General features: G+C 41.8%; 1 protein-coding gene across 1 annotated transcript; it reads right to left on the bottom strand.

Moving 5' to 3' along the window:
* Positions 1-2,322: 2,322 nt before the first annotated feature.
* RFPL4A (ret finger protein-like 4A) lies at positions 2,323-6,474 on the bottom strand. The gene is made up of 3 exons (XM_011997030.1): positions 6,446-6,474; positions 3,390-3,684; positions 2,323-2,903 (listed from the first exon to the last, which is right to left on the bottom strand). Exons 2-3 carry the CDS (start codon positions 3,673-3,675, stop codon positions 2,323-2,325), a joined length of 867 nt encoding a protein of 288 aa, XP_011852420.1. The 5' UTR covers positions 3,676-3,684; positions 6,446-6,474.
* Positions 6,475-16,039: the final 9,565 nt, after the last annotated feature.

The raw sequence follows: 16,039 nt of genomic DNA, 5'->3' as shown, positions 1-16,039 counted from the left end.
TTTCATAGAAAACGAGAAAAAAAGTCCTAAAATTTGTGTGAAGCCACAAAAGACCCCAAATAGTTAAAACAATCACATGCAAAAAAAAGTCTCACAGCTATAGACATCACCCTACTTGATTTCAAAATATACTACAAAGCTATAGTAATCAAAACAGTAAGGTGCTGGCATAAAAACAAACATACCTGTCTCTTATACACATCTAGATGTGTATAAGAGACAGATATATATATATACCTATTGTAATCAAAACAACATGGTACTAGAATAAAAACAGCCATGTCTACCAATGAAACAGGATAGAAAGCTCCCATATAAACCCATGAACATGTGGTAAATTGATTTTTGACAAAGGATCCATAATACAAAATGGGGAAAGTACAGCCCCTTCAATAAATTGTACTCAACGAACTCATCCACATATAGAAGAATAAAATTGTATCTTTACATCAAACTGCATGCAAGAATCAACTCTAAATGGAGTAAAGAGTTAAATGAAAGACCTGAAATGGTAAAGCTATCAGATCAAAACACACGGGGAAAGGTCTAAGAAATTTGTCTGGGCAAACATTTTTTTTGATACAACCCCTAAATCACAGGCAACAAAAGCAAACATAAATTGCACCACATTGAAAAGCTGCTGCACAACAAAGGAAACAATAAAGTGAAGAGACAATCAACACAGTAGGAGAAAATATTTGCAAACCATACATCTGATAAGGGGTTAATATCCAGAATACATAAGGCACTCAAGCAAGAAAACAAATAGGTCAATTTAAAAATGGGCTAGGATGGGTATACAGTTTCGATTTTGTAAGATGAAAAGATTTCTGGAGATGAATGGCAGTGATGGTGGCAAAACAATATGGATATAATAAATACCATTGCATTTTACACTTAAAAATGGTTAAGATGGTAAATTGTATGTACTTTACCACCATTTGTTAAGAAATAAAAGACTGAATGAAAATTAATAGTATTCTGTGGGATCATATCAAGTGATATGGTTTGGCTCTGTGTCCCCACCCAAATCTCATGTTGAATTGTATCCTGAGTGTTGGGGTAGGGACCAGGTAGGAGATGATTGCATCATGGGGATGGATTTCCTCCATGCTGTTCCCTTGACTGTGAGTGAGTTCTCACAAGATCTGATGATTTAAAAGGGTGTGGCACTTTCCTTTTTCTTTTTCCTGTCACCATATGAAAAAGTCGCTTGCTTCGCCTTTGCCTTCCTCCATGATTGGTAAGTTTCCCGAGGCCTCCTAGTGATGTTTCCTGTACAACCTGCAGAACTATGAATTAATGAAACCTCTTTTCTTCCTAAATTACCCAGTCTCAGGTAGTTCTTTCTAGCAGTGTGAGAATGAACTAATACAGAATATTGGTACCAGGAGTGGGGCACTGCTATTAAGTTATCTGAAAATGTGGAAGCAACTTTGGAACTGGGTAACCGGCAGATGTTGCAACAGTTTGGAGGACTCAGAAGAAGACAGACAGATGTGAGAAAGTCTGGAACTTCCTAGATACTTGTTAGATGATTTTGACCAAAATGCTGACAATTAAATTGCTCTTAGTGAAGTAACTTAAAGTAGAAATTAAGATGATTGATTATGGTATTTTCTTCCTACTATGAGTTTCTCACTAAGCTTCAACCGCATCTACAAATTTTGTAAATGTGTGCTTTTCATTCAACTCAGGATAGCTGTAATTTCCATTGTAATTTTATGTTTGATCATTTTATTTAGAAGTGGTTAATTTCCATGTATGTGGAGAATTTATGGATTTCTTCCTGTTATTGATTTCTAATTTGACTCTGTTGCCATTATAGAAGAGGGTGTATAGTACTTCAATTTTAAAACTAATGAGTTCTAAGACCCCACATATTTGTGGCAAACAGTGTGCACTTGAAATGAATGTCAGTGTTTAGTTGTTGGGTTAAACTATAATTTTACTGTATTCGTAGGTCCTTATCGTTCGAAATTCAGTTACTGTGTTGTGTCACATTCAAATTATTTAGCTCATAACTTCATAATACATAGTGCACTGATCTTACAGAAAATAGAAAACACTGACAAATGAGTCTGAAATTTCAAAATATTTATTGAACAGAAATATAAACATAAGCCCCAAAGAAAACAACATGAAAAACTTTAAGTAAAATGTAATTTTCCCCTGATTAATATAACTGCGTTCTGTTCATGGTTTACAGAATGATGAATCGTTCCCTTCTATCCCTTTGTACCTATGTGTATCTAGCAGAAAAGTTCTTAGCTGTGGCTATGGGCGCTCTGAAACTTCCTATAGATGATTATGTTCAAATGTTTATTTACTTTCCCCGGAATAAATTGAGGCACTGGCACTGGCTGGATTGATCACAGGACAGATACTCAGGAAGGTCTGATCCTCTTGAGTTCCACGTTTATGAGCAAAAAATGGACGCCATGGCTCGCTAACAGGAATTTTGTTGAATGTGTAGATATGGCACCCATCACTAACATTGTAAAAGGAAATGGACCTCATACCTACATCCAGGAAAATCCCCACTCTGCGCAACTGGGGACTCACCCAGAGAGGAGTCATAGGCATAGTGCTGGCGGCAAAGACATTTCCTTTTCTGCAACCCACAGTCAAGAAGCCGAGTTCTGAAGAAAGCACAATCTTCCCCTGTCGATTCACAGATTCCTTACAAATGCCCACATCCCATACTTTGCTGGTGCCCACGTCCACCTCCCAGTAATGGCGGCCGGAAGTGAAGCGAGGGGCGCCCAGGACGCACAGCGCAGTGTCGAACCTCTCAGCTTGCTCCTTCCTATTCTGGCTGAAATCCCCACTTCGGAAGCTCCTCAGGTCTTCAGAAATGATGAGATAGTTGTTGGCTGTGTCCACATCCAAGGTCATATCCACTGTGGAAAGAAGACCCAGTAGTTCAGCAAAGACACAGTACAGACTCCCTCTGCCCTTTTACTGCAAACACTTGAATGCATTATTCACTTTTACTTTTATTCTACTTTCTTTCCCAAATCAGAATTTCCTGGGGAAACTTGTTTGGCCGCCTGATGAGGTTAAATTTTATCTATAGATTGCATGAATATAATAATTGTAACAAGTCCACCTTATTCATAGTAGAAATTCCTTTCAAATTAAGCATTTTTTTCATTTAGCACATAAGATACATGAATAAAGACAGTAGCTTGTTCTCCAAAATATTGTACAAACTTGCACAGATTCCATGAAAATCTATACTCGAAGGTGAGAACTGCTGTTGTTTGTGAAGCACAGACGTTTTAGATGCTAGATATCTGCTAATGCCTGTGTTTAATGAAGAAATGTTTGAAAGTCGTTTTCCCAGTGCCTTTTATGGGTTGTGGCAAGTCATATGGATTCCTTACCTTGAAACTTCCTCATCTTTGGGTTCATTGTTAGAATAGATTTCAGCTTGGGCTCTAGTTCCTTGATGATGGAAACCAGCGCCCTCAGCTTGTACTTGGGCTTGATGTCATTCTTCTGAGAGACCACAGAGCAGAAGCGGCACAGTAAACCTTCCCCATCGGGCTCCTTCTGCAGTGCATTGAGGCATTGGAGGCAGCAGACATATCCGCATTTCAGCTGCACGGGTTCTTCAAGATCTTTTAGACAGACAGGACATCTAATGATTTGTTTGAAGTGTTCAGCCATGGCAAATGTCTATAGAAACAAAAAATGAGCATGGTATTAGAATTTCCATGAGCTGAATGAACAGCTGATAGTGCTTGGGATCTTTTATCTTTACATGCATAGAGTTTTCGTTGCACGATACTTACAATCACTACTGCTGGTGACGAAGACACAACATGAATACAAATGTAAATGACTCGAGGCCCTGAACTTCTAATATCTGTAATAGTCATTGGAATAAAGGGCATGATTCACCGAAAGACTTTGAGTTGAAATAGTAAAGGGGTCTACACCTGAGCTGTTTGATATGGTAGCCACCAGTCACAAATGGCTATTGAGACCTGAAATGGGGCATATCCAAATGGAGATGTGCTGTGAGCAAAATAGTGTATTTTAAAAATTTTAAAGATGTAATGGGGAAAAGAGAATGTAAACTATCTGCTCGAGAATGTTTAAAGTTGCTCACATGTTAAATGATTATATTTTGAGTTAAAATTCATTAGGCTTGTTTCTTTATATTTTATGTGACTACCAGAAAATAAGTTTACAATTACGTATATAGGTTATCTTATGTTTCCATTGGACAGTGCTGGAGTACATTTGAAGACCTTCTACTTCCCCAACTGTGCAAACTGGATGTGGTGAAAAAAGCCTGATGGCACACTGAAAGGACAAGACACAAAATACAAATAAGTTGTACCAGGTATAATTGAATCTTCTGCATAGCAAAAAAACAGAAAAAGCAAAAAACCAGCACTAAAAAAAAGCAGCCATATATATGACAATGCATTAATATCCAAAAAATATAAGGAATTTTTTCAAGGCAATAGCAAAAAGAAATAAAACCCAAATAATCCAATTTTCGATGGGCAAAAACCTGAATAGACATTTCTCTGAAAAACATATAAATGACCAGCAAGTACTGAAGAACAAGCTCAACTTCACTCACCATCAGAGAAATTCAAACTCAAACTGAGACAGGAATACTGTGTGGTCACAAGAGAATCGAGAATGTATCAAGTGACACTTTCACATAAGAGCAAAAGAGTGGCTGTTAAAATTAGCCACTTGTCATTAAAATTACAAGGACAAGAAGGGCCCTGGGCTGATAAGGTGCTAAAAAAAAAACAGGAGGGAAACCATTACCACACTAATTACCATGGTCATTACCACACTAAATCACACACTCTCCAGGGTCAGGGCTGACCCCAGCATGCATGCCCATATTTAGTATAAAAACAGGTGCCTCCCCAATTCTACAAAATATCTGTTTTTTTCCCTAGAAAACCTAATGATTAGTTCACCTCCTAATTAGAAGGTAACAAACCTGCACATTGTGCACATGTACCCTAGAACTTAAAGTATAATAATAAAAAAAAAAAGAAAATCCGAACTCTTAGCATGCCACCAGCTCTCAGAATCAAACCCACACTTCTTCTCTCTTAAGCATGTACTTTTGCTCTGGAATAGAAGCTTCTTGCCTTTCACTTCATTCTGGCTCATCCCTGATTTCATTCTCCTGACAGCATCAAGAACCTGGAAACTGGCTGGGACTGGGGTCTCTCTGGCATCCAGGGACCCTCCTGAGCCCTCCACCAACAAAACCGTGATGAGATACTACCTCCCCTTGCTAGGATGGCTGTGATCAAAAAGACAAAACATAAGTGTTGGTAAGGAAGTGGAGAAAGGGGAACCCTTGTACACTGTTGGTGGGAGAGAAAATTGGTACAACCACTACAGAAAATAGCAGGGAGGTTTCTGAAAACATTAAGAATAGAACTGACTATGTTCCAGCAACCCTACTTCTGTGTTTATGCATGAGAGAAATGAGGTCAGCATGTCAAAGAGATATCTGCACTCTTAGGTTCTCTGCAACATTATTCACAATAGCCATGGAAATAACCCCAGAGTCTGTGGGAGAAAAATGGATAAGGAAATGGTGATATATACAATGAATTATTCCACCATAAAAAAAAGGAAATCCTGGCATTTGCATCAAAGCAGATGAAGGCTCAGGGCATTGTGGGAAGTGAAATAAGTGAGGCTGAGGGAAATAAATACTGTATGATCTCAGTTACGTGGAATCTGAGTTGACTGATCTCATAGAATCAGAAAATAACAGAAAAAATGGTTGCCAGGGGTTGTGGGAAGGGGAGAATAGGAAAACAATACCAAACCCATAGGAAAACCTGACATTGAATAACCCAACCACCGAACTTCTGTTCATCATTTCAGAAAGTCTACTAAATTCTGATGAAATTCAAGAAAATGGAGATTGTCATTTCTCTAGCCTTGGTATTGAAAATCTAAGACTTACCTGGCCGGCACCGTGGCTCACGCCTGTAATCCCAGCACTTTGGAAGGTTGAGGAGGGCGGATCACCTGAGGTCAGGAGTTCAAGACCAGCCTGACCAACATGGAGAAACCCTGTCTCTACTAAAAATACAAAATTAGCCGGGCGTGTTGGCACGTGTCTGTAATCCCAGCTACTCGGGAGGCTGAGGCAGGAGAATTGCTTGAACCCAGGAGGCAGAGGTTGCGGTGAGCCAAGATCACACCATTGCACTCCAACCTGGGCAACAAGAGCGAAACTCCGTCTCAAAAAAAAAAAGAAGAAAATCTAAGACTTACATAACGGCTACCAGGGCAGAGGTCCCATTATCTCCCAAATATACAGTATGTCTATCATGGAGTTGGCCTCAGACAACACTGGTGGAATCAAGAAATTATTGCATTCCCCTAGACTGTCATACACCCTTTGTAAAAATGAATTCCATAAGCTTGAACTCACCTCTCCTTCCAGAGTTTCTCCCCTGGCCTCTAGCTGCTTCTGCGGACAAGTCAGATCTGGAGTGACAGCTGGCTGCCAGCAGCTTTTATAGGAGAACGTCTCTCCACTACCTTAGCCACACCCTTCCCCTCCTTTTTAATCCAATCAGATTTTGATTTAATTCTGGCATCATTATGATTGTTACTATTGGATAGGTTTTTACCATAAAGGAAGACGATTGTGTTTTCAGAGTGTTATTTTTTTAATTAACAAGGACAAAATATTGCCATATAATAATTTTTAGATGAGATCTTGAATATTATGGCTATTGATAAATTTGGAAATTAATTAAAATTAACATTTTAAAAATTGGGGTAACATTTAAAATCCTCTAAAATGAATGGTGCTACTTTCAAATAGTTTTTTATTATAAATGTAACACTTTTTCACATTTCAATAAAGGAGATGAGTTAAATCTACTCAGTTTTTACTAACAGGACACTCCACAGACCACACTCAACTCTCAAAAACATTTTCTCTATAATGTAAAGATTCTAATTAACAAGCTTAGAAAAGAAATCCCAAAACTGTTTCCAGACAATCAGCCAGTGAAAGTCCTGTTTTTCTTTTTTAGTTATACCATCTAAAATTAAAGGTAAAAGATATTGTTATAATCTTACCATTTCCCTTACATCACAACACAAATAAAATGAGATTCATTTCTTTTTTTAAAATCTTCAAAAATGGGTTCTGCATGTATTAAGTATATTATAGGTGATCAGAGTTCATGGATAAGAATGTAAAATCGGGAGACTGGAGGTAGGGTGGAAAATGGTTTGATTACATCAATGTGATTAAATTAATGGTCTTTAATCACCTCCATAGTAATCATTCTCTGGTGATTGCTAGATTCTCTTCTTTCGCATTCAAAGCCAAGGCAGTTCTCAATTCCTTTTGTCTCATGAAGGCAAATTGAGAAATGCAAAACTCTAAGTTGTGATGCATATATTATTTCAAATCCTTGCACATTGCATTTCTTCATTGATTGGGATCTACAGTATAATCTGCCACATGTATGTCCATGTATATACACATACCATATCTACACATACACATGCAGAGAGAAAATTCTTATCTCTTCTTGCATAATTCTAATTTGTTTATTTTCTTATATAAATCCTTTTAAAATACACTTACATTTATGGAAGTAGTTGTTCTCCAACGCGTAATTTTACTGACCCATGCTCATGGAGCACTGATCCCTAATATTTTTTAAATTTTATCTGCTTTGAGTAAATCATGAACAAAATTTATATTCTCTTTGGGAATACCAGGTGGCCTCAGTTGTGGAAACCACCAAGCCCAGTGGGTTAATTTGCTTCTAGAATGTTCTCCCAAAATATTTTTCAGCCTGGAATTGCATTCATGCTCATGTCCTCAGAGAGGAATTCTTCCATTCAGAATTAGCGAATAGTGTATTAGAATTGCCAGCACACTCGTGGAGTTGGTTTGGGTGTTAGATACTTTCCGCATCTTTTCCGATTGCATCTTTTCACAGAAAGTAGCTCCGCTGGCTTCTATGAAGACAGTGGTAACGTTTTCCTTGCCCACTCTCATGTACAGTTCAGAACTTTAAGGGTCTTCCGTGTTTGAATAAACCTGTCCTTCAACATCCCAGTCAGGGAGGACTGTGTTCTCCATGCCCTGTCCCTGCAGGCGTGTCACAGAACCTGACATAAATGATTGGCGTCGGTGGCTTCTGATCCCCAGGCCCTGTTCTCTGCCACAAGCAGACTTCTGTTTTCTTTTTTTCTTTTTTTAATTATACTTTAAGTTCTGGGTTACATGTGCAGAACGTGCAGGTTTGTTACATAGGTATACACGCACCCTGGTGGTTTGCTGCACCCATCAACCCATCACCTACATTAGGTGTTTCTCCCTAATGCTATCCCTCCCCTAACCGCCCTGCCACCCCACCCCGAGAGTTCCCAGTGTGTGATGTTCCCCTCCCTGTGTCCACATGTTCTCATTGTTCAACTCCCACTTATGAGTGAGAACATGCAGTGTTTGGTTTTCCGATCTTGTCATCGTTTGCTGAGAATGATGGCTTCCAGTTTCATCCATGTCCCTGCAAAAAACATGAACTCATCTTTTTTTATGGCTGCATAGTACTCCATGGTGTACATGTGCCACATTTTCTTCTTTAACAACGAAGAGAAGCTCCGAGTTTCTGACAACCCAGGGCTTGGCTCAGTTTCTAAAGGAAACTGTCTTCCTTTCTCTCATTGTCAGTGTTGGTACAGCAAAGGGATTTGAGGTGAACCTGGACACTGTGGTCTGTCCCTGAGCCACTGCCCAGCACGTGGCCCCACTGTCAGTCCAACCGGGGCATGGCTGAGGTGGCTCAGAACCAGGCAGGACATGTTATTGCTCAACCATGGCTCTGAATTCTTTTGTTCACGATTCCTTAGGTTCTGTGTTTTGCCCGGAATGTAAGGAAGCACTCACCTGGGTCGTCTTGTCACCAAGTTCTGTGAGGAGAAGCGTCAGCCGGGATGAGCTGGGACCACAGAGAAGAAAAAACAGAATTTTTGCAAAATAGTTTCATTAAGTCCAAACAAAACAAAACAAAAACAGAAAACTACAGCCCACAAATATAACAAAAGAAAAACCTGTGAAGTTTGAGAATCTGATCTCCTGCATTTGCCACACAAAATTTCCAATTGTCAACAAACAATTATGAGGCACACAAAGAAAACAGAATGTATCAAGATGAAATAAATGTCTATGAGAAGTCAAGCCATTGGGCTTACTCTCCACAGACTAAAGTACTTGTCTAAGTAGACCCAGAAGAACTAAAGAAAACAACGGGCAAAGAACTGAAGTAAATTAGAAGAACAACACCTCACAAAACAGAAAATATCAACAACCAATACAAATTTTAAAAATGAACTAATTAGAAATTGAGGGCCATAAAGTAAAATAACTGAAATGAAAAATTCACTAGAGAGGTTCAACAAAAGTTTTGCAATTTTTTTTGTTTTTGTTTTTACAAATGTTATTAAAATCTAATTCAGGGCTAGGCACGGTAGATCTTGCCTGTAATCCCAGCATTTTGGGAGACTGAGGCGGGCGAATCACTTGAGGTCAGGAGTTTGACACCAACCTGGCCAACATGGAGAAACCCTGTCTCTACTAAACACACAATAATTAGCCCGGCATGGTGGCACACACTTGGAATTCCAGCTACTCAGGAGGCTGAGGCAGGAGAATCGCTTGAATCCAGGAGGTGGAGGTTGCAGTGAGCCGAGATTGTGCCACTGGACTCCAGCCTGGACGATAGAGTGAGTAAGACTCCATCTTGAAAAAAAAATCTAATTAGAGTCTTGAAAAAAAAATCTAATTAGAGTAAAACAATCTTCACCAATGTAATGTGTAAAATTTGATTATTATTTAATTTTATTTAAATTGTTAGATAATTATATATAATTATTTTATACTTCATAATATTTTGAAATATATACACAGTGGAATGGCTAAATCTAGGCAAATAATATATGCATTTTCCTAAAAAGTTATTATATTTGTGACAATAAAAACTACTCCCTTGCCATTTTTCAAGAATGCATTATTTTGTTAACTATAGTCGCCATGTTGTACTCATCTTTTGTACTCTTTTACTTATTCTGTGTAAGTAAAATTTTGTATCCTTTGATCAGTATCTTCCCAACCCGTCTCCACATCAGCCCCCAATGACCCCATTTTACTTTCTAGTTCTATGAGACCAGCTTTCTTTAGATCTCACATGTGAGTGAGACCATGCAGTATTTGCCTTTCTGTGTCTGGTTACTTCACTCAGCATTAAGTTCTTCCGGTTCATCCAGATTGTTGCAAACGACAGAATTTTCTTCTTTTCTATAGATGAACAGTATTCCATTGTGTACATATATCACATTTTCTTTATTCATTCATGCATTGATAACACACAGATTTTTTTCCATATGTTGACTATTTTAAATACTGCTGCAATAAACATGAGGCTGCAAATACCTCTTCAAACTGTTGTTCCCTTTTGCCTACATCCTGTCCAACACTTTTTTTTTTTTGTCTTTATGATAATAGCCATTCTGACAGATGTGATTTCTCATTATGGTTTTAACTTGCATTTCTCTAATGATTAGTGATTTTGAGCATTTTTAAAGGTATCTGTTGGCTGTATGTCTTCTGTCGATAAATATCTATTCAGGTCGTATGTCCATTTTTTATCTGGTTGTTTGTGTTCTCAATTTTGAGGTGTGTTTCTCTTATATTCTGGATATGAATCCCTTGTAAGATGTATGGTTGGTAAATATTTTCTCTTACTGTTTGTGTTATCTATTCACTTTGTGAATTGTTTCCTCTGCAGAAGCATTTTCATTTGATGCAATCGAATTTGTTTATATTTGTTCTGTCAGCCTAAAACGAGGAGGCTGAAAAACAAAATATAATTTAAAGAGTTAACTTTTCCAAAGTGAGGACAGCTGCCTGAAAGACCCAGAACCCTGTGATCTTGGATTTGAGCTCTCTTCAGCCTTCGTTACAAGAAGGGGGTGTTTTTCTTTGTTTTTTGTTTTTTGACGGAGTCTCGCTCTGTCTCCCAGGCTGGAGTGCAGTGGCACAATCTCAGCTCACTGCAAGCTCCGCCTCTAGAGTTCAAGCCATTCTCCTTACTCAGCCTCCTGAGTAGCTGGGACTACAGGCGCCTGCCACCACGCCTGCCTAATTTTTCTTTTCTTTTTTTTTTTGGATTTTCAGTAGAGACGGGGTTTCGCCATGTTAGCCAGGATGGTCTCAATCTCCTGACCTCGTGATCCACCCGCCTCGGCCTCCCAAAGTGCTGGGATTACACGAGTTAGCCACCACGCCCAGACTGTTACAAGCAGATTTTAAAGGCAAGTAGTGGAAACAGGCAGTAGACTGTTACAAAGTTGGTTGTCAGAAAATCTCATTGTCTGACAGAAATAGCATTGATTAGTGATTGCTGATACATCGTTAAGCTACAGGGTATGGATTATAGTGTCCAGTGCAGCATTGTTAGTTTAACTATAGCTACTGTGGCAATAGCAAGCAGTTTCAAGAGATGAATACACAAGTTGGGGCGGAGGGGTAGGGTGTGATCGTGATCTCGTTTTAATGTCTCTCTGGGTCGGATAATTAGGACTCACATTTCTAAAAGTTTATTTCTCATTTTCCCCTTTTGATCAGGAATATTTCTTCTTGAAAACACTGATGATCAAAATCTGATTCTCAAGGTGTCCCTCATCACTGGGAAGGCTCTTTTGAGTAGTCCTGTCAAAGTTATTGTGCCATAGATGCTGTGAATGGTTGAATTATCTCTAGTCTTCAGAGTACCGTGAACTTAGTTTTTTTCAGAAGAAGTAAAACCAAGTGAGATACAGAATAGAAATATAATTCGCATAAGAATTATAATCTTAAAATTTCATATACCATGATGGAAAAAATCTATTCCATTGGGGAGTCCATTAAAAACATCATGAAGAAAATTAAAACTCGTTCATTTTTTAGGGATTCGTTGTAGCAAGAAAACAATTCAGGATTTAGTTCAAATTGTAGAAAAACAATATAAAAACAATGTAGAAATAATGGACAATCTGGCAACAGATGTACTATAGATTTCTTCTGAAAAACGATTTTTCTTTTTCCATTTCTTCATTTTTACTAAACTTCATTTTTAAGATTTACTATAAATCTTCACAGAACAAATTTATTTGCAAAATACGTTTTAGTATTACATTTGTCCTGCTTATTTGTACAACGTGCAATAAGAATAGTAAATCACAGGCCAGGCGCGGTGGCTCAAGCCTGTAATCCCAGCACTTTGGGAGGCCGAGACGGGCGGATCACGAGGTCAGGAGATCGAGACTATCCTGGTTAATACGGTGAAACCCCGTCTCTACTAAAAAATACAAAAAATTAGCCGGGCGTGGCGGCGGAGGCCTGTAGTCCCAGCTACTCGGGAGGCTGAGGCAGGAGAATGGCGTGAACCCGGGAAGCGGAGCTTGTAGTGAGCTGAGATCTGGCCACTGCACTCCAGCCTGGGAGACAGAGCGAGACTCCGTCTCAAAAAAAAAAAAAAAAAAAAATTGTAAATCACCACAAAGTCTCTTTTCCAAGTTGGTTTTTCTGGAACTTTTTCATAAGGAATCCAGATTACCATTTCAAATACCTCAAGGCTAGGAAGCCAACCCAAAGATTTGCCACCAGACTCTGCCTGTAATACCTATACGAAGTGGGTGACTTCCTCTCTTCTTGAGGTCCCAAAATATCTTGTTTTTCCCGTGCCTGTCTGAAAGTAACATTCTTCACTTACTGCAAAGTCATAAACCTTGCAAGGAAATTGTGTATACAAGGCATCAGCCCAGTCTTTCCAAGAGACATTTTATCATTGCTGTAACGTTAACCTCCATTCCTCCAAGCAGTCTGGTCATAATTGAAAATATGCCATTCCACTAAAAGCATTGGTAAAATAACCTGTGTATCTAATTGTGTCCTGTTAAAAACCAGTCCTTTGGGAGACCGAGGCGGGTGGATCACGAGGTCAGGAGATCGAGACCATCCTGGTTAATACGGTGAAACCCCGTCTCTACTAAAAAGTACAAAAAACTAGCCGGGCGTGGCGGCGGAGGCCTGTAGTCCCAGCTACTCGGGAGGCTGAGGCAGGAGAATGGCGGGAACCCGGGAGGCGGAGCTTGCAGTGAGCCAAGATGGCGCCACTCACTCCAACCTGGGCGACAGAGCGAGACTCTGTTAAAAAAAAAACAAAAAAAAACCATCTTATTAAACTTATGTCTATAACTATTTTCCCATAAAATAAGAGTACTCACAAATGGTTTCCAAGTCCTAGAGAAATCAAACAGAAAGATAAATGTTTCCATTGTGCCCACAAATATATACTTTACCAAGTTTGTTCTAAGCTATAAATAGCTCAAAATAGAATGTTCTTGCCTCTGAAGACAAAACATAAAAATAATTGGGCGCGATTTAGAATAAAATAGTGTAAGAATATCTAGTTATCTATTAGTTTAGCCTCGTGTAACTAATTCCGGTTCCACTTGACGTTGGGTTAGCAATCGGGTCATAACACTATTTTCCCACACTGCCAGGATTCTCACCCTCGTTTCTTCTCATCTGGAGAAGCCATCACTTCTTAGTTTTGAATTTGCTCTCCTAGGGATAGGACTTTCCCCTCACCTCGAGGCACCCACTTTGCATGTTGGGTGGGGGTCCTGAGGCTTCACTTCTGAGTGCTTTCAGGCACAGGCTCTGTATGAATTCCTTGGTTGTAGATAGGCTGGGTGTGGCGGTTTTCCCAAATGCTGATTATTCGTGCGTTGTAATTGGCATGTGAGCAGGCTCACTGCCTCCTTGCCTCCTGCAGGACTGGGAAGGTGGAGCTCTCTAGAAGCTTCCCTCATGCCCCAGCGCTGAGAACCGTCAGTGGGTGTTATATGGATTTGTGCAATTCAACCTCCCAGCCAGCAGGTGGAGCTTGTGCGTAGGAGCTGACCCAGCGCCCTGCAATTGCGTCCGTCCCTGTAGAAAGGGGCCATGCAGGTTGACCTCCCAGCCAGCAGGAGGGGCTTGTGCATAGGAGCTGACCTAGCACCGTGACATTGCGTCAGACCCTGTAGAAAGGGGCCATGCGGGTTGACCTCCCAGTGAGCAGGAGGCGCTGGCGGGAGGCAGCTCGGTGCTGGTGGGATTCACGTTTGGCCTTTGTTAATCAGGAGAAGCCCCCGGATGTCCCAGGCAAAGGGCAGAGCATGGAACTCTCAGAGTCCCCTGTTTCATGCTCTGCCTGCCAGGTGGCAAGCACTACCCCAGCAGAGGTTGGGGGAGAGGTCCCAGGCCCCTGGGACAATTTTCCAGGGAAGGGAGGGGCCTCTTCACTGCCCCCAGGGAGCCCCAGAGGGGAGAGGGGCAGCTGGAACCCACAGCCCAGCTGGTGTTGGTGGGACCCACCCAGCTCCCCCTGGCCCTGACTTGGTGGGCATCCCTCCGGGGTCTGGCCTGGCAGCACACAGCCAACCCAGCCCCTGCATCTGCATTCAGTTCCTGAAGCTGCCCCGGGCTGCCAGACTCCCTGTCTGCGGCAGAAACTGGGGCTCCCAGGCCACAATCTTCCAGGTCAGATTCTAGGACAGGAGGGGCTCCCACCTCCTCGCTGCACTCTCCTCTCAGATCTGACCACTGGGGCTCCTCCTCTCCAGTCAGATCGTAAATCTCATCCCCATGCTCCTGGACGGCGAGCTGGAACCCTAGGGGGATGGGATTAGGCCAGGGGACTTGTCCTCAGTTCCCCTAAACTCGCGCTGGATGTGATGGGGCTAGGCTGGTCCCAGGATGGGCAGTGCTGGCTGAGCTGTGGACCTGCCAGTGGGAAGGGCAGGCCCCTCTCCATAGGAACAGCCATGCAGACAGCTGTAGGAGAGGTTGGCAGGCATGGGGTGCATGGTCTGATTGCTTCTTGGTTCTGCAGCAGCCCACAGCAGTAGTGGGGGAACCTGCCCTTGGGGCACAGGAGAGCACTAACCCTCCTCTCACCTTTCCTGCCTGCAGTGGGCAGTGGCGGCCTCAGGGTAGGACCCAGAGCCTTGGGGGAGGGACACCCAGAATGGTGCCCTGCTGCAGCTGCCCACTCTGGGAAGCCCATGGGGTTCCACGTGAGTTTGAACAGTGCCTCTGTGTGACCTCCAGGCAGCTCCCTATGCCAGTCTGGAGGCCTGCAGGGGTCGAGGGCCCTCTTGCACCTAGGATTGTAAAGGTTCATGGTGGGAATGGGAGTCTTGAGGGTCTCTTCACTTATTCCTTCCATGCATGGTCCAGGCCCAGGGGCCGCTCCTAGCTCCCAGCAATCCCGTCTGAGCAGGCAGCCCCACTTCCCCCTTTCTGCACCCTCAGAGTCTCCCGTGGCCTCTCTGGTGAATTCTGATGTTCCTGCTCAGACAATCTGTTTAAAGTGTCAGTATCTACTCCATATTTTGGATCCCCTCCGTGGAAGAGAGGCGCCCCAGCTGCACCTAGTCAGCCATCGTGAGCCTCTTGCTTTTCCTTCATCCCTGTGTACATGTCTTAGATGGCTTCTTCCTAGTGCAAGTCCTTGAAAAAACAGGGAACACCTGCGACTCGGAGTCTGGTAGTCCAATGACAGACACAAGAAATTAGGGCTCTAGGGGTGTCTGGAGAAGCAAACTATAATCTCCCTGCATGGGGATGACCAGCAGCTTCTGGGGAGAGAAAGAGTGGCTTCATGTGGCTTATTTTCTAGACTAAAGAGACCAGGTGCATGTGTAGCAGTTGTAGAATTTAACTTCGCAGGAAAGACCAGACTGCAGATCGCACGGAGACGTTCAGTGTGGAAGGACTTGAGGTGTCAGCGTGATTTTTGGAAAAGGGAAGCAGCGTTGAGGGAAAATGCCCACTTGGAAAAATGCACTAGTCTGTGACCCACTCCTGAGTGTCCGTTGCACCCCTATTAAGACATAGATTCTGGGCCGGGTGCGGTGGCTCACGCCTGTAATCCCAGCACTTTGGGAGGCCGAGGTGGGCGGATCA

Source organism: Mandrillus leucophaeus, unplaced genomic scaffold, assembly GCF_000951045.1.
Source record: "Mandrillus leucophaeus isolate KB7577 unplaced genomic scaffold, Mleu.le_1.0 Scaffold53, whole genome shotgun sequence".
NCBI lineage: Eukaryota > Metazoa > Chordata > Mammalia > Primates > Cercopithecidae > Mandrillus > Mandrillus leucophaeus.
This window is presented reverse-complemented; position numbering and strand designations above follow the sequence as displayed.

What these genes read in the sequence shown, in the direction of transcription:
- RFPL4A (XM_011997030.1), bottom strand. Translation starts at nt 3,675, where the DNA reads ATGGCTGAACACTTCAAACAAATCATTAGATGTCCTGTCTGTCTAAAA. An exon ending in AAAGATGAGGAAGTTTCAAG is followed by an intron (nt 2,904 to 3,389) that starts GTAAGGAATCCA and finishes TTCTTTCCACAG; the next exon opens with TGGATATGACCTTGGATGTG.